The 20121-nt window shown below is 43.5% G+C and overlaps 1 protein-coding gene across 1 annotated transcript in view; it reads left to right on the forward strand.

The window, feature by feature from the left end:
- DNAJB13 (DnaJ heat shock protein family (Hsp40) member B13) overlaps positions 1–20121 on the forward strand; it is a 47941-nt gene that overhangs the window by 19533 nt on the left and 8287 nt on the right. Inside the window, exons 6-7 of the mRNA XM_089656479.1 lie at positions 3346–3459; positions 10170–10246. Coding sequence (XP_089512605.1) covers positions 3346–3459; positions 10170–10246 — 191 coding nt within the window. The remainder of the gene's footprint in view (positions 1–3345; positions 3460–10169; positions 10247–20121) is intronic.

Genomic DNA, 20121 nt, shown 5'->3' on the forward strand with positions numbered 1-20121 from the left:
GGGATGTTTCTCATACTACGGCGTTGGGCCTATTTATCGCATACCAGGGATCATGGATCAGTTTGAATACATCAGAATACTTGAAGAGGTCATGCTGCCTTATGCTGAAGAGGAAATGCCCTTGAAATGGGTGTTCCAACAAGACAACGACCCCAAACACACCAGTAAACGTGCAACATCTTGGTTCCAGACCAACAAGATGGACGTTATGGAGTGGCCAGCCCAATCCCCGGATCTTAATCCAATAGAAAACTTGTGGGGTGACATCAAAAATGCTGTTTCTGAGGCAAAACCAAGAAATAGAGAAGAACTGTGGAATGTAGTCCAATCATCCTGGGCTGGAATACCTGATCACAGGGGCCAGAAGTTGGGTGACTCCATGCAACACAGATGTACAGCAGTTCTCAGAAACAGTGCGACTACAACCAAATATTCATGAAGTCATTCAAAGGAAAGCAAAATCTTCAAACATTTGTCAGTTTATATAGTGAATGTTTGAGTTTGTAAAGAAGAATACAAACACTGCGATTTTTTTTTTTTTTTTTTTTTTTTTTTTTTTTTTTTTGAACCGTCTAATATTCACTTTTCTTCCATTTTTTTTAGAGGAACAACACAAATTTGATGTATTTTTCTTCATGCTTTGATTTAGAATAGAATGTGTAGTGTTCCCAATGCATTTGTGTGGATTGAAATCAGGGTGGATAAAAATCAATGCTTTTTTAAAAAAAAATTTTTAAAAATCGGATTTGTTTTATTTAAATCAGATTTTTTGGATTTAAATCAGATTTTTTGGATTTAAATTGGATTTTTTTAAATAAAATGCTTTTTGAGGAAAATATATTACCATCCAAAGGTTATTCCATCATGACATAAAGATTAGTTTTTTAATTATGTAGAATAAGGCTGTATATGTTTAATTTTTTTGGTAAATAAATTCCATGAATCCATTCACAATGTCACGCTCTTCCAGGGGTTTTTGTAAGATTATTGGGCAGTTTCTCTGCCTACAAGATATTATCACAGATGTTCGGTTTACTTTTGCGGTTCTCAAAACTGAATTTGTCTCAGCGGAAATCACATGCCTCTTCTTCACAGCAAAAATGTTATAACATGAACAGAGTTAAGAAAAAGACCTTCATCCTAACTTCTACAAACCTATGAATACAGAATCAACCCCTTCAGTGCTAAGTTTCAAGAAGTTCAGTGAATAGAATAGAAACAATATTTTTCTGATTGTTTGGAGTGGAATAGATCTGCACAAGAAGAAAGTGAAACTAATGCAGGCCATAGACGGGGAGAAAAACGGCCGATTTTTCTCTTAAAAAACGAAAAATCGGTAGTTCAAGCAGCCGACGTTACCAGCAATGGTAAAAAAAATCGGCCAATTTTCATCCCGTTTACAGCCGGCAAAAAGTGTCCCTGCAGAGAGCTCCGCTATTTCTTTGACAGTTCCTTGACATTTATAGCGGTTGCAACAATGTATCTATTTGTATCCATTTAGGATACAGATGTTTTTATTCGGAAACAAATAGATACATTGTTGCAACCGCTGTAAATGTCAAGGAACTGTCAAAGAAATAGCGGAGCTCTCTGCAGGGAAACTTTTTGCCGGACTGGAATTCCTCTTATTTTTCATCCTTCTTCATCATCATCATCCTCTTCTTCTTCGTCATCATCCTCTTCTTCTTCTTCGTCATCATCCTCTTCTTCTTCTTCGTCATCAGCCTCCTCTTCTTCATCATCAGCCTCTTCTTCTTCATCATCATCATCCTCTTCTTCTTCTTCATCATCATCATCATCCTCTTCTTCATCATCATCCTCTTCTTCATCATCATCATCATCCTCTTCTTCATCATCCTCCTCCTCTTCTTCTTCATCATCATCATCCTCTTCTTCCTTTTCCTCTTCTTCTTTTTCTTCTTTTTGTCTTCCTCTTGCAGGTCACTGCTCATGCGCAGATTTTTTATTGGTAAAAAATAGGCCGATTTGCCCATCATTGCCGCGAAAATCGGCAAAATCGGCCGATTTTTTTCCAACTTTAACGATAAAAAAAAATCTACCAAAATACCGAAAAACGGCCGAACAAATAGCCCACTAACGATCCGAAAATCGGCTGATTTTATTTTCGGCCGAAAAATCAGCCGATTTTCGACCCATCTATGGCCTGCATAAGTGTGAGGAGGAAGGGGCTGACAGTCTAAGTTTCCTAAAATATATATATTTTGTTTAGGCAAATTAGTTACAAACATGGATGTTTAAGCAAATAATATATGCTGGAATGTTATTGTTTCAGTTGAATAAATCTATTTAAATTGTTATTATTAAGGTAATGATTATTTTTCTCCTTCCTAAGTACAACAGAAAAGTTGTCCAAATATGAATGATTAACCTATTAAACTGGGGATAAAAAAACTAATCTGAAAAGTTGTTATTCTAAAAATCTTCATCTACTTGTATATTAAAGTTATACCAGAAAGAATTAGTCTTTATGTAGAAAACTAGGATTTAAATCAAGCCTTACTGACTAGTGATTTAAATCGAATCCACCCTAATGGAAATAAAAGCTATTAGAAGGATTTTCAGCTTTATTCACTTTTTTCAACACACTGCTATTATTTTGAACACGACTGTATACAGTGTATATATGTGTGTATATATATAAATTGTAAACTAGGTAAGGTTTATGCAGATCACAGATCCAACCCTTTGATCTCCATATGAATGGAAAAAATAAATACAATCAAATAATACATTGATTCAGGACACTTGTAGACGATCTGCAAACTGATTTTGCTGAGGAGCCTCTGTATTTTGACTGTACAAGGCCTTTTTCAGACCAGTGTGCAGAGACATTTTTCTGCATGCAATCTGCAAGGGCACAAAGAAGTCAATTGTTCTCTATGTGCCCTGTTCACACCACAACACTGGTATCGCATGCAGATTTTGTTTCTGTGCAAGAAACTCGCTGATTTGTGTGCGTTTTCTTTCTATCAGTTTTTCTGCACATATGGTGGGAGTGTGGCCTGATGCAAAACAGATGTCACTTTGACAGCCAGTAATAGTAAGGGGGGGGGGGAGTGACAGCATGGGAAGATGAGCTGGATGTCAGAGGTGCATCCTAAGATCTTTGTTAACCACTTTACTACCGCGCTATAGCCGAAAGACGACTACAGCGTGGTGGACCAGTTCTGGGAAGACGTCCTATGACATCCTCCCAAAATGCACCCCCAGCAAGTGGTTAAAGTGTTTTTAGAATGTTCAAAATCCTCCAGTGGTTAATGACTCTGTACACTAAGCTGTGGTTAGGTCTGCCGCTCATTCTATTACATTCGTTTGCTGTTTTAGGGTCCGAACATTATCCCAGCAGACATCATCTTCATAGTGAAGGAGAAGCCTCACCCGCGCTTTGACAGACAAGGGGATGATTTGATCTACACAGCGAACATCGATCTTGTGAAGGTAAAGATTGCATCACTTACTGACCAAATATCAATTTATAGATGAGAGGCTAAGATATCATCAACAATCCAGATAATCTGGTTTATTTTTTTTTAAAAATCAACACATTTCTGGAGCTCTGAGGCTTTCATCAGGGCCTGGCAGTGCTGGACTGGAAAAGAAGGTCCCTGCGAAGAAGTTTGGGAAGCTGAAGTTATTCTCAAAATTAAAAATATGTGTAGCCTCCCTGGCGGTATTCCCGAGTGTAGCTCGGGGTAAAGTTTCAGCACCACAAGTGGTAACCCCGAGCTACACTCGGGAATACTCTGCAGGGTTGCTCCGGGATCTCTTCTTCGCTTACCTTGTCCTGCGCTCCTGCGATGTCCCCCCTGCAGTGTTCCCGGCAATGTCCTCCGGCCGATGCCGGCATCTGTCTTCCGGGTTCCGTTCCCTGCGACGTCGGGACGTACGGGGACGGAATTGGAGGAAAATTTGAAAATGACAAAAAGTGACATTCACTAAAATCACATAGTACTCCATTGCTGTTTCAAACCATTTCACATACATTTTGTCCCGAGTGCTTTGTCCTGCGCCCTGCCTGCATTTTTACTGTTCTTTCTGCCTGGAAACTGAGAAATGTCCATGGCCTCCAAAAAGCGTCCCTTTAGGTCAAAATTGGTTTTAGACCGGCTAGAGAACAGCGATAGTAAATCAGAACCACTTGCAGAATTGAGTGATAATGATTCGTGGGGGAAATTCCTCATCAGACACTGAAAACGATTCTGCGACTTTGCTCAGTGATGTGCGAACTTGGCGCTCTATTTCAAATTTCAGTGTTTTTGGTTTGATTATATTATTGAATTCAATTTATTATATTATTATTTTTTATGATTATTTATTAAATTATAATTTATGATTTCGTGTTTTATCCTACCCGGGATGTTTACTAGACTCTTGTTCAGACAGATTTCAGTGAGTTATTCCTAAAATTTACAGGCCGACAATAAAAAAAAAACATATTTACATATAAAAAAATGTACCGCTTTGAGCACAGAAATATGGATATAATCAGACCGCTAGGGAGGTTAAAACCTAAGCTAAAAAATCACCACAGGGGACAGTACTTATATTCAATGCCAAGTGTGCCTTGTGCTGGTGGCTGCTATGTAAGTTCAAATCTGAACTCCTCCGCACCCCCCCTTTGCCCTCCAGCCATAATCTTCCAGTTCTGAGAGTATTCATCTCAGGACCTGTCACAGACTGACTTGCATATACCTTGGAGTTGTCTATGCCTGGCTTTTCTGCCCCCCTCCTCCATTCATAGAAGCTGTACTAAGAGGGCTTTATATGGATGGAAACTATAGTACAGCTGGGCAGCACAGTGGCTAAGTGGTTAGCACTCCTGCCTGGCAGTACTAGGGTCGAATCCCAACCACGGCACCACCTGCCTGGAGTTTGCATGTTCTCCCTGTGCCTGCGTGGGTTTTCTCCGAGTATTCCGGTTTCCTCCCACAGTCCAAAGACATGCTGGGAGGTTAATTGGCTCCTGCCTAAATTGTCCCTAGTATGTGTATGTATGAATGTAAGTTAGGGACCTTAGATTGTACACCCCTTGAGGGTTAGGGACTGATGTGAATGTACAATATATATGTAAAGCGCTGAGTAAATTGACGGCGCTTTATAAGTACCTGAAAAAAATAAAAATAAAGCTTTTATGAATGGAGGAGGGGGCTGCAAAGGCGGTAATAGTCAACACTCTTGATGAGTGTCTGTGACAGGTCCTTCTGATTCTATGAATACTCTCAGCACTGGAGGATTAAGACTGCAGGCATATGGGGGGTGCAGAGGAAGCTGTACTAAGAGGGCTTTATATGGATGGAAGCTATAGTATATCTCTTATGAATGGAGGAGGGGGGCTGCAGTGGCGGGCATAGTCAGCACTCTTGATGACTGTGACAGGCCCAGCACTTGTATTAACCCCTGTAGCATTGGAAGATTACAGCTGTGGGGTGGGGGACGTGGAGTTTGTGGGAGGAAGATGCAGAGGACACTGAATTTCAACTAAGAGACCAGCCAGCAGCACAAGGGACACTTCACATTGAATGTAGGTACTGTCTGTTGTGCTGATTTTTCTCTTTAATGTTTGGCTAACCACAGGCTTTAATTATACCTGAATCTGCTGTCATATTGGACTTCTGTTGCCAGCTGTGCAGCAGCACTCACTGTGGACAAGGAAGGGGCAGCACTAGGAGCCAATCAAGTGTTCTGCTTGCACAGGTGCTTTCAGAGAACTTGCTGACAGGAGGAGAGAGCAGAGTTAGGACTGATAAGTTTATTGCTGCTCCTTCATTTGTCCATTTATTAGGGGGAGGGGGAGGCAGGGAGGTAACACCACCATGGCATCACGGCTGCTCCTTCTCCTTCAGCAGCAGGGAGGTAACGGCACCATGGCGTAACGGTTTCTCATCCTCCTTCAGCAGCAGGGAGCTGACGGCACCATGACGTCACGGCTGATCCTCTTCCCTCAGCAGCAGGGAGGTGAGGCACCATGACGTCACGGCTGATCCTCTTCCCTCAGCAGCAGGGAGGTGACGGCACCATGACGTCACGGCTGATCCTCTTCCCTCAGCAGCAGGGAGGTGACGGCACCATGGCGTCACAGCTACTCCTCCTCCTTCAGCAGCAGGGAGTTGACTGCATCATGGCGTCACGGCTGCTCCTCCTCCTTCAGCAGCAGGGAGGTGACGGCACCATGGCGTCACGGCTGCTCCTCCTCCTTCAGCAGCAGGGAGGTAACTGCACCATGGCGTCACGGCTACTCCTCCTTCAGCAGCAGGGAGGTGACGGCACCATGACGTCACGGCTGATCCTCTTCCTTCAGCAGCAGGGAGGTGACGGCACCATGGCGTCACGGCTGCTCCTCCTCCTTCAGCAACAGGGAGGTGACGGCACCATGACGTCACGGCTGCTCCTCCTCTTTCAGCAGCAGGGAGGTGACGGCACCATGACGTCACGGCTGATCCTCTTCCTTCAGCAGCAGGGAGGTGACGGCACCATGATCTCACGGCTGATCCTCTTCCTTCAGCAGCAGGGAGGTGATGGCACCATGACGTCATGACTGCTCCTCCTCTTTAAGCAGCAGGGAGGTGACGGCACCATGACGTCACGGCTGATCCTCTTCCTTCAGCAGCAGGGTGGTGACGGCACATGCTGAGATATGATCAGTTGGCTACAAAGAAGGCTCTTTGATTGCAGTCATGTGATCTGACTGATAGAACTGGGAGGGGAACAGTAAAGCAGAGTCACTTTTCAGTACATACAGAATAGGCAGGAATGGCAGTAATCATTTTTGACTGCTGGGGAAAATCTGCACAGCATACAAACTCAATGCCTAGTGAGCCCTGGTGGGATCTGAGCCCGGGACCTCAGCACTCCAAATCTAGAGACGCAGAATTGACCACGGCCAGTAAATACAATAATAGCTCCCAGGGAGTGCAACATGTGAGAGTTCAGATCAGGGAACTGCATCAGCAGAAATGGGTCATTGAGGGAAAAAAGTGGGAAAAATGCAGCAAAACGGCAGAAAAAAATGCAGAACATGATAAAAATGAGAAGAGAAGGGTCATTGCTGGGCAGGACAATGAGCTCATTCAGGAGAGACATGGAAGGAAATCATCTTTTCACATTTTTCATTCATATTATGTAACAAATACATCTCTTACGGGAATGCCCATCCCTCACGGGAATGCCCCTCCCTCGGGAATGCCCCTCCCTCACGGGAATGCCCCTCCCTCTTCAGGAAAACCTCCCACTACAATTTTGTGAAGGAAAGTGGGATTCACTGCTGCTTGGCCAATCAGAGGGTCAGAGTTCACATGATGTTTGACAGTACCTGGCCAGAAACCTGTCCAACCTCACACACTGTCTATTGCCTTCTGGGCAGTGTGTGAGGTCAGGCTGTTGGCCGACAGTATATTTCAGACTTTAGGTCACCCTTGACCCCCTGACACTGAGGAAAGGGATGGTGGGAACCCCTCATAATGGACACAGCAGGTGTGTAGACCTGGGAACTCCGTGCATGCAGGGATGGTGGGAACCCCTCATAATGGACACAGCAGGTGTACAGACCTGGGAACTCAGCACAGGGATGGTGGGAACCCCTCATAATGGGCACAGCAGGTGTACAGACCCGGTAACTCAGCGCAGGGATGGTGAGAACCCCTCATAATGAGCGTAGCAGGTGTACAGACCTGGGAACTCAGCACAGGGATGGTGGGAACCCCTCATAATGGGCACAGCAGGTGTACAGACCTGGGAACTCAGCACAGGGATGGTGGGAAGCCCTCATAATGGGCACAGCAGGTGTACGGACCTGGGAATCCAATACAGGGATGGTGGGAACCCTTCATGATAGGCACAGAAGGTGTGCAGACCTGGGAACCCAGCACAGGGATGGTAGGAACCCCTCATAATGGGCACAGCAGCTGTACAGACCTTGGAACTCAGCACAGGGATGGTGGGAACCCCTCATAATGAGCACAACAGGAGTGCAGACCTGGGAACTCCGCACAGGGATGGTGGGATCCCTTCATAATGGGCACAGTAAGTGTACAAACCTGGAAACTCAGCACAGGGATGGTGAGAACCCCTCATAATGAGCACAACAGAAGTACAGACCTGGGATCTCTGTGCAGAGATGATAGGAATCCCTCATAATGAGCACACTATGTTTGCAGTACCGGGAACTCTGCACAGGGATGGTGGGAACCGCTCATGATGGGCACATCAGGTGTAGAGACCCAGAAACTAAGAACAGGGAAAATGGGAACTGGTATGCAGACCTGGGAACTGGAGGGATGGTGGGAGCCCCTCATAATGGGTATAAAAGTTGTATAGTCCCAGTAGCTCATTGCAGGGATGATGGGAACACCTCGTGTCGGGCACAGCGGGTGTGCAGACTCAGGAACTCACTACAATGATGATGGGAGCCTCTGATATTGGGTGCAACAGGTGTGCAGAGTCAGGAACTCACTACAATGATGATGGGAGCCTCTGATATTGGGTGCAACAGGTGTGCAGAGTTAGGAACTCACTACAACGTTGATGGGAGCCTCTGATATTGGGTGCAACAGGTGTGCAGAGTCAGGAACTCACTACAACGATGATGGGAGCCTCTGATATTGGGTGCAACAGATGTGCAGAGTCAGGAACTCACTACAACGATGATGGGAGCCTCTGATATTGGGTGCAACAGGTGTGCAGAGTCAGGAACTCACTACAACGATGATGGGAGCCTCTGATATTGGGTGCAACAGATGTGCAGAGTCAGGAACTCACTACAATGATGATGGGAGCCTCTGATATTGGGTGCAACAGATGTGCAGAGTCAGGAACTCACTACAACGATGATGGGAGCCTCTGATATTGGGTGCAACAGATGTGCAGACTCAGGAACTCACTACAATGATGATGGGAGCCTCTGATATTGGGTGCAACAGGTGTGTAGAGTCAGGAACTCACTACAACGATGATGATGGGAGCCTCTGATATTGGGTGCAACAGGTGTGCAGAGTCAGGAACTCACTACAATGATGATGGGAGCCTCTGATATTGGGTGCAACAGGTGTGCAGAGTCAGGAACTCACTACAGTGATGATGGGAGCCTCTGATATTGGGTGCAACAGATGTGCAGACTCAGGAACTCACTACAGTGATGATGGGAGCCTCTGATAATGGGTGCAACAGATGTGCAGAGTCAGGAACTCACTACAGTGATGATGGGAGCCTCTGATATTGGGTGCAACAGGTGTGCAGAGTCAGGAACTCACTACAACGATGATGGGAGCCTCTGATATTGGGTGCAACAGGTGTGCAGAGTCAGGAACTCACTACAACGATGATGATGGGAGCCTCTGATATTGGGTGCAACAGTTGTGCAGAGTCAGGAACTCACTACAATGATGATGGGAGCCTCTGATATTGGGTGCAACAGGTGTGCAGAGTCAGGAACTCACTACAACGATGATGATGGGAGCCTCTGATATTGGGTGCAACAGGTGTGCAGAGTCAGGAACTCACTACAATGATGATGGGAGCCTCTGATATTGGGTGCAACAGGTGTGCAGAGTCAGGAACTCACTACAATGATGATGATGGGAGCCTCTGATATTGGGTGCAACAGGTGTGCAGAGTCAGGAACTCACTACAGTTATGATGGGAGCCTCTGATATTGGGTGCAACAGGTGTGCAGACTCAGGAACTCACTACAAAGATGATGGGAGCCTCTGATATTGGGTGCAACAGGTGTGCAGACTCAGGAACTCAGGGCAGAGATCTAAAAGGAGAAAAGATGCAACGCCATGCCATCTATTCACAATCAAACTGAGGAGCTGACTACAAGTCGGCATTGTCCAACAAGCTATTATATTCACTAATATAATTCACTGGAGCTGCCGGCTGGGCTGGGATCACTTTTTAGCCAATAGAAACTTTTATCTGATAACCATCTGCTTAATCTTGATGATTCAGCACTGCACCTTTATACTTTGACCAGCAGGGGGCATTGTATTACCATGTTAACAGTCATCTCTCATGCTGTGTTTTCGATTCTGACCAGCAGGGGGCATTGTATTACCATGTTAACAGTCATCTCTCCTGCTGTGTTTTGCACTCTGACCAGCAGGGGGCATTGTATTACCATGTTAACAGTCATCTCTCCTGCTGTGTTCCAGGCTCTGACCGGCTGTACTGTGGAAGTGGAGACATTAGACGAGAGAATATTGACTATCCCCATAAATGATATTGTGCAGTAAGTGTTTGCATCCTGTATGGGTGACCCAAAGAAAAAAAAGAGTTGTCACTCCTGATGTCTAAAGTGAGTCAGAGCGGGCCTAAAATACTTTTCACATAACAGCAGTGCTGAGCGCAAGGACCTTGTGATACCTGCAAGTATCTGTATGAAGGTGGTCGTACATATATTGATTGATCTAGGTATCATTACATTTTTTTTTTTTTTTAATTATTTGTTTTTTGTTTTTTTTTGTACTACATACTGTCACCCTAGCAGTACAGTGTCACCATCCCTGTGCTGAGTTTCCAGTACTACACACACTGTACTACTTGTGGGGGGTGATGAATATTTTTTTTTCTTTACATGGTTGCTTTTACACCCATAAAGGCTGTAAAAACAATCATCTCTCCTTCTCTCTGGCTGCATTCTTGCAGCCATTGAGAAAAACTGTGTGAGCTGTGATTGGTCACAGCTTGTCACATGGTACAAGGCTGTTGTGAATAGCCTTGTACCATGTGACCTCTGTGATCATTCACAGATTTCACACGTAGTAAGCAATGATGTCAGAAGTGACATCTTGCTTACTACTCTGCATGTGATCACTGATTGGCCAATCAGTGATCACATGATCGGGACCTCGCACAGAGGTCCCGTACGACTAACGGTGTTCCACTGTGTCCAGAGGACACAGCGGGCACCGGATCGCGGTGCTGTGCGCTCCCAAGGAGCGCGCACAAGCACAAGGTGGGGAGGCCATTTATAAATGCCCACCTGCCCCTGCACTGCCGCCATCTGGCTGTTTTATATACAACGGCCGGACAGGAGGTGGTTAAATAAAAAAAGATAATTTAAGCGATCTTTCTTACATTTGGGGGTCGTGACACACATACAGATCTTTATTAGATTGAGCAGAAATGATTCATAAAATTCTACTACAGCTGATTGATTTGCCAGCATTGAAAACTTTTTAAAGGTCACTAAATCATTCGAATTGGAGGGTCCGTGGTTTTACGATTCTCATTCGACCTAAATATTATAGTCTCATTGAATGATCGATTGAATAATCGTATATACATGTGTGGCCGTCTTTAGATTCAGCCCTGTGTCCCTGTGGACCCCCTTGGATCCTAGGCTTATACTGTACATGGCAGTTCTCCAAGCCAAGGTGAAAGTGAAGCATTTCCTTTGGTTGTCGCTGTCCTGGTTCCCTTGGCTTCCCTTTGACTGTGCATTTCCTGAGGCGCTGGAGATTACATATGATACAAGGTGAAAGTGGACCTGTTCTCCTTAGGATCACCTACTCATCTTTCCGGCCTCATCTCCCTCACCATTTCTGTGTAAGCTATGTGAGTAGTTGATGTTGGGAGGGAAAGCACCAGCTCTACCTTTAAATCAAGTTGTCCTGTAAGGAATGCCCACTCCTCTTCTCAAATTCATCCCACCTTGTCCAGTACTGACCTCCAACCTTGTTCCAGCAACCATGCTGCGTATGTGCACAGCAACCCCCTCCATTCCTATGAAGAGCCATACTCATAGGGCCTCCATTGGTCCTGAAGAGCCATACTCATAGGACCTCCATTGGTCCTGAAGAGCCATACTCATAGGGCCTCCATTGGTCCTGAAGAGCCATACTCATAGGGCCTCCATTGGTCCTGAAGAGCCATACTCAAAGGGCCTCCATTGGTCCTGAAGAGCCATACTCAAAGGGCCTCCATTGGTCCTGAAGAGCCATACTCAAAGGGCCTCCATTGGTCCTGAAGAGCCATACTCATAGGGCCTCCATTGGTCCTAAAGAGCCATACTCATAGGGCCTCCATTGATCCTGAAGAGCCATACTCAAAGGGCCTCCATTGGTCCTGAAGAGCCATACTCATAGGGCCTCCATTGGTCCTGAAGAGCCATACTCATAGGGCCTCCATTGGTCCTGAAGAGCCATACTCATAGGGCCTCCATTGGTCCTGCTAAGTACAGTTCTCCCCGTAGGAATTAATGGGGCCACGGTGTGCATGCACAGGGACCTCTTCATGCTTTGCTTGAACTACGTTCCCATATTATCATTTCTACAATATCTGTATAGTTTTATTTGCTGTGGGTGGGGTGTCATAGTATCTTTAAAGCAGAGCTCCACCCAAAAGGGGAAGTTCTGCTTTAAGGACTGGTCCCTTGCTCCCCATTAAGGATTGGCACCTTTGGGGAGCGGGTAACCGAATTTGACAGGTACCCACTCCCACTAACGATCCGATCGCCTGGGCGATCAGAAGCAGAAAGTGTCCTCCCTCCCTGTAGTTTTTTTGGGACACATGACAGGTCTCAGAAGACTACAGGACCATTCATGAAGCGCAGCGCTACTCGCGCATGCGCAGTGGGTACCTGGCTGTGAAGCCGCAAGCTGTCACAGCTGGGTGCCCACACTGAAGATGCCGGCCTCCTGGAATACAGGACGGCTGGTGAAACGGGCTGCGGGAGACACACCATGGGACCGAGGGACAGGTAAGTGGCTGTTTTTTAAAAGTCAGCTACAGTTTTTGTAGCTGCAGAGTTTTATTTTTTGATAGGTTGAGTGGAACTCCACTTTAAATATTGCTTAATGTGTCACTGATATGGGGTTGACCGTCTTTAGAGAGTTGGGTCCATGGACCTTATCCTGGCCTCCTTACAGTGCCTTCCTTCTCCAGCTGCTCCCTCCTTTATTCCCAGCCCTGTCTCTGTATGTAAATGGACAGAAAACTGGCTAAAAGATGGTATTCAGAGAGTAGTGGTTAATGATTCATACTCTGATTGGTCTAGGGGTGTCAGTGGTGTACCCCAGGGTTCAGTGTTGGGACCCTTACTTTGTAATATATTTATAAACCATATAGGGTCTGAGATTATAAATCCCATTTCAGTCTTTGCAGATAACACCAAGCTGTGCCGTGGAATAACGTCCTTACAGGATGTCTCCAACTTACAAGCCGCCCTCAATGCTCTGTGTAATTGGGGGACTATGTGGCAAATGAGGTTTAATGTTGATAAATGTAAGGTTCTGCACTTGGGGGCTAAGAATATGCATGCATCATACATACTAGGGGGGGTACAACTGGGGGGATCAATGGTGGAGAAGGATCTGGGGGTTCTGGTAGATCACAAGCTTAATAATGGCATGCAATGCCAAGCTGCGGCTTCTAAAGCGAGCAAAATCCTCTCTTGTATTAAAAGAGGTATAGACTCCAGAGAGAGATATCATATTACCCCGGTACAAATCATTAGTAAGACCTCATCTGGAATATGCAGTTCAGTTTTGGGCACCAATTCACAAAAAGAACATTGGGGAACTGGAGAAAGTACAGAGAAGGGCAACCAAACTGATAAGAGGCATAGAGGAGATCAGCTATGAGGAAAGATTAGAGGAACTGAATTTATTCTCTCTTGAGAAGAGGAGATTAAGGGGGGATATGATCACCATGTATAATACATAAGGGGGGGATATGATCTCCATGTATAATACATAAGGGGGATATGATCACCATGTATAATACATAAGGGGGGATATGATCTCCATGTATAATACATAAGGGGGGGATATGATCTCCATGTATAATACATAAGGGGGATATGATCACCATGTATAATACATAAGGGGGGATATGATCTCCATGTATAATACATAAGGGGGGGATATGATCTCCATGTATAATACATAAGGGGGGATATGATCACCATGTATAATACATAAGGGGGGATATGATCTCCATGTATAATACATAAGGGGGGATATGATCTCCATGTATAATGCATAAGGAGGGATTTGATCTCCATGTATAATACATAAGGGGGGGTATGATCACCATGTATAATACATAAGGGGGATATGATCTCCATGTATAATACATAAGGGGGGGATATGATCTCCATGTATAATACATAAGGGGGATATGATCTCCATGTATAATACATAAGGGGGATATGATCTCCATGTATAATACATAAGAGGGGATATGATCTCCATGTATAATACATAAGGGGGATATGATCTCCATGTATAATACATACGGGGGGATAGGATCACCATGTATAATACATACGGGGGGATAGGATCACCATGTATAATACATAAGGGGGGATATGGTCTCCATGTATAATACATAAGGGGGATATGATCTCCATGTATAATGCATAAGGAGGGATTTGATCTCCATGTATAATACATAAGGGGGATATGATCTCCATGTATAATACATAAGGGGGATATGATCTCCATGTATAATACATAAGGGGGATATGATCTCCATGTATAATACATAAGGGGGGATATGATCTCCATGTATAATACATAAGGGGGATATGATCTCCATGTATAATACATAAGGGGGGATATGATCTCCATGTATAATACATAAGGGGGGATATGATCACCATGTATAATACATAAGGGGGGATATGATCTCCATGTATAATACATAGGGGGGATATGATCTCCATGTATAATACATAAGGGGGATATGATCACCATGTATAATACATAAGGGGGGATATGATCTCCATGTATAATACATAAGGGGGGATATGATCTCCATGTATAATACATAGGGGGGATATGATCTCCATGTATAATACATAAGGGGAGATATGATCTCCATGTATAATACATAAGGGGAGATATGATCTCCATGTATAATACATAAGGGGGGGATATGATCACCATGTATAATACATAAGGGGGATATGATCTCCATGTATAATACATAAGGGAGGATATGGTCTCCATGTATAATACATAAGGGGGGATATGATCTCCATGTATAATACATAAGGGGGGGATATGATCTCCATGTATAATACATAAGGGGGGATATGATCACCATGTATAATACATAAGAGGGATATGATCACCATGTATAATACATAAGGGGGATATGATCTCCATGTATAATACATAAGGGGGGATATGATCTCCATGTATAATACATAAGGGGGGGGATATGATCTCCATGTATAATACATAAGGGGGGATATGATCTCCATGTATAATACATAGGGGGGATATGATCTCCATGTATAATACATAAGGGGAGATATGATCTCCATGTATAATACATAAGGGGGGATATGATCACCATGTATAATACATAAGGGGGGGGGATACGATCTCCATGTATAATACATAAGGGGGGATACGATCTCCATGTATAATACATAAGGGGGATACGATCTCCATGTATAATACATAAGGGGGATACGATCTCCATGTATAATACATAAGGGGGGATATGATCTCCATGTATAATACATAAGGGGGATACGATCTCCATGTATAATACATAAGGGGGATACGATCTCTATGTATAATACATAAGGGGGATATGATCTCTATGTATAAATACATAAGGGGGGATATGATCTCCATGTATAATACATAAGGGGGGGGGGATATGATCTCCATGTATAATACATAAGGGGGGATATGATCACCATGTATAATACATAAGGGGGGGGGATATGATCTCCATGTATAATACATAAGGGGGGATATGATCTCCATGTATAAATACATCAGTGGTTCATACAGTGAACTCGGTGTAGAGCTATTCCCCCTGAAGTCATCACAGAGGACAAGGGGGCACTCTTTACGTCTGGAGGAAAAGAAATGTAATCTCCAAACACGGAAAGGTTTCTTCACAGTAAGAGCTGTGAAAATGTGGAATAGACTCCCTCAAGAGTTGGTTCTGGCCAGCTCAGTGGATTGCTTTACATAAGGGGGATATGGTCTCCATGTATAATACATAAGGGGGATATGATCTCCATGTATAATATATAAGGGGGGATATGATATCCATGTATAATACATAAGGGGGATATGATCTCCATGTATAATACATAAGGGGGGATATGATCACCATGTATAATACATAAGGGGGGATATGATCACCATGTATAATACATAAGGGGGGATATGATCTCCATGTATAATACATAAGGGGGGGATATGATCTCCATGTATAATACATAAGGGGGGGATATGATCTCCATGTATAATACATAAGGGGGGGATATGATCACCATGTATAATACATAAGGGAGGATATGGTCTCCATGTATAATACATAAGGGGGGATATGATCTCCATGTATAATACATAAGGGGGGATATGATCTCCATGTATAATACATAGGGGGGATATGATCTCCATGTATAATACATAAGGGGGGATATGATCACCATGTATAATACATAAGGGGGGGGATATGATCACCATGTATAATACATAAGGGGGGGGGATATGATCACCATGTATAATACATAAGGGGGGGGGGATATGATCACCATGTATAATACATAAGGGGGGGGATATGATCTCCATGTATAAATACATAAGGGGGGATATGATCTCCATGTATAATACATAAGGGGGGGGGATATGATCTCCATGTATAAATACATCAGTGGCTCATACAGTGAACTCGGTGTAGAGCTATTCACCCTGAAGTCATCACAGAGGACAAGGGGGCACTCTTTACGTCTGGAGGAAAAGAAATGTAATCTCCAAACACGGAAAGGTTTCTTCACAGTAAGAGCTGTGAAAATGTGGAATAGACTCCCTCAAGAGTTGGTTCTGGCCAGCTCAGTGGATTGCTTTACATAAGGGGGATATGATCTCCATGTATAATACATAAGGGGGATATGATCTCCATGTATAATACATAAGGGGGGATATGATCTCCATGTATAATACATAAGGGGGGATTTGATCTCCATGTATAATACATAAGGGGGGATATGATCTCCATGTATAATACATAAGGGGGATATGATCTCCATGTATAATACATAAGGGGGGATATGATCTCCATGTATAATACATAAGGGGGGATATGATCTCCATGTATAATACATAAGGGGGGGATATGATCTCCATGTACAATACATAAGGGGGGATATGATCTCCATGTATAATACATAAGGGGGGATATGATCTCCATGTATAATACATAAGGGGGGATATGATCACCATGTATAATACATAAGGGGGGATATGATCTCCATGTATAATACATAAGGGGGGGATATGATCTCCATGTATAATACATAGGGGGGATATGATCTCCATGTATAATACATAAGGGGGGATATGATCACCATGTATAATACATAAGGGGGGGATATGATCTCCATGTATAATACATAAGGGGGGATATGATCTCCATGTATAAATACATAAGGGGGGATATGATCTCCATGTAGAATACATAAGGGGGGATATGATCTCCATGTATAATACATAAGGGGGGATATGATCTCCATGTATTATACATAAGGGGGATATGATCTCCATGTATAATACATAAGGGGGGATATGTTCTCCATGTATAATACATAAGGGGGGATATGATCTCCATGTATAAATACATCAGTGGTTCATACAGTGAACTCGGTGTAGAGCTATTCACCCTGAAGTCATCACAGAGGACAAGGGGGCACTCTTTACGTCTGGAGGAAAAGAAATGTAATCTCCAAACACGGAAAGGTTTCTTCACAGTAAGAGCTGTGAAAATGTGGAATAGACTCCCTCAAGAGTTGGTTCTGGCCAGCTCAGTGGATTGCTTTACATAAGGGGGATATGATCTCCATGTATAATACATAAGGGGGATATGATCTCCATGTATAATACATAAGGGGGATATGATCTCCATGTATAATACATAAGGGGGGATATGATCTCCATGTATAATACATAAGGGGGATATGATCTCCATGTATAATACATAAGGGGGGATATGATCACCATGTATAATACATAAGGGGGATATCACCATGTATAATACATAAGGGGGATATGATCTCCATGTATAATACATAAGGGGGGATATGATCACCATGTATAATACATAAGGGGGATATGATCGCCATGTATAATACATAAGGGGGGGATATGATCTCCATGTATAATACATAAAGGGGGATATGATCACCATGTATAATACATAAGGGGGGATATGATCTCCATGTATAATACATAAGGGGGGATATGATCTCCATGTATAATACATAAGGGGGGATATGATCACCATGTATAATACATAAGGGGGGGGGGATATGATCACCATGTATAATACATAAGGGGGGGGGGGGGGATATGATCACCATGTATAATACATAAGGGGGGGGGATATGATCACCATGTATAATACATAAGGGGGGGGATATGATCTCCATGTATAAATACATAAGGGGGGATATGATCTCCATGTATAATACATAAGGGGGGGGATATGATCTCCATGTATAAATACATCAGTGGCTCATACAGTGAACTCGGTGTAGAGCTATTCACCCTGAAGTCATCACAGAGGACAAGGGGGCACTCTTTACGTCTGGAGGAAAAGAAATGTAATCTCCAAACACGGAAAGGTTTCTTCACAGTAAGAGCTGTGAAAATGTGGAATAGACTCCCTCAAGAGTTGGTTCTGGCCAGCTCAGTGGATTGCTTTACATAAGGGGGATATGATCTCCATGTATAATACATAAGGGGGATATGATCTCCATGTATAATACATAAGGGGGGATATGATCTCCATGTATAATACATAAGGGGGGATTTGATCTCCATGTATAATACATAAGGGGGGATATGATCTCCATGTATAATACATAAGGGGGGGATATGATCTCCATGTACAATACATAAGGGGGGATATGATCTCCATGTATAATACATAAGGGGGGATATGATCACCATGTATAATACATAAGGGGGGATATGATCTCCATGTATAATACATAAGGGGGGGATATGATCTCCATGTATAATACATAGGGGGGGATATGATCTCCATGTATAATACATAAGGGGGGATATGATCACCATGTATAATACATAAGGGGGGGATATGATCTCCATGTATAATACATAAGGGGGGATATGATCTCCATGTATAAATACATAAGGGGGGATATGATCTCCATGTAGAATACATAAGGGGGGATATGATCTCCATGTATAATACATAAGGGGGGATATGATCTCCATGTATTATACATAAGGGGGATATGATCTCCATGTATAATACATAAGGGGGGGGGATATGTTCTCCATGTATAATACATAAGGGGGGATATGATCTCCATGTATAAATACATCAGTGGTTCATACAGTGAACTCGGTGTAGAGCTATTCACCCTGAACTCATCACAGAGGACAAGGGGGCACTCTTTACGTCTGGAGGAAAAGAAATGTAATCTCCAAACACGGAAAGGTTTCTTCACAGTAAGAGCTGTGAAAATGTGGAATAGACTCCCTCAAGAGTTGGTTCTGGCCAGCTCAGTGGATTGCTTTACATAAGGGGGATATGATCTCCATGTATAATACATAAGGGGGATATGATCTCCATGTATAATACATAAGGGGGATATGATCTCCATGTATAATACATAAGGGGGATATCACCATGTATAATACATAAGGGGGATATGATCTCCATGTATAATACATAAGGGGGGATATGATCACCATGTATAATACATAAGGGGGATATGATCGCCATGTATAATACATAAGGGGGGGATATGATCTCCATGTATAATACATAAAGGGGGATATGATCACCATGTATAATACATAAGGGGGGATATGATCTCCATGTATAATACATAAGGGGGGATATGATCTCCATGTATAATACATAAGGGGGGATATGATCACCATGTATAATACATAAGGGGGGGGGGATATGATCACCATGTATAATACATAAGGGGGGGGGGGGGATATGATCACCATGTATAATACATAAGGGGGGGGGGGATATGATCACCATGTATAATACATAAGGGGGGGGATATGATCTCCATGTATAAATACATAAGGGGGGATATGATCTCCATGTATAATACATAAGGGGGGGGATATGATCTCCATG

The sequence above is a fragment of the Staurois parvus genome, unplaced genomic scaffold (assembly GCF_062004578.1).
Source record: "Staurois parvus isolate SC_StPar_1 unplaced genomic scaffold, SC_StPar_1.0 ptg000909l, whole genome shotgun sequence".
Classification (NCBI taxonomy): Eukaryota; Metazoa; Chordata; class Amphibia; order Anura; family Ranidae; genus Staurois; species Staurois parvus.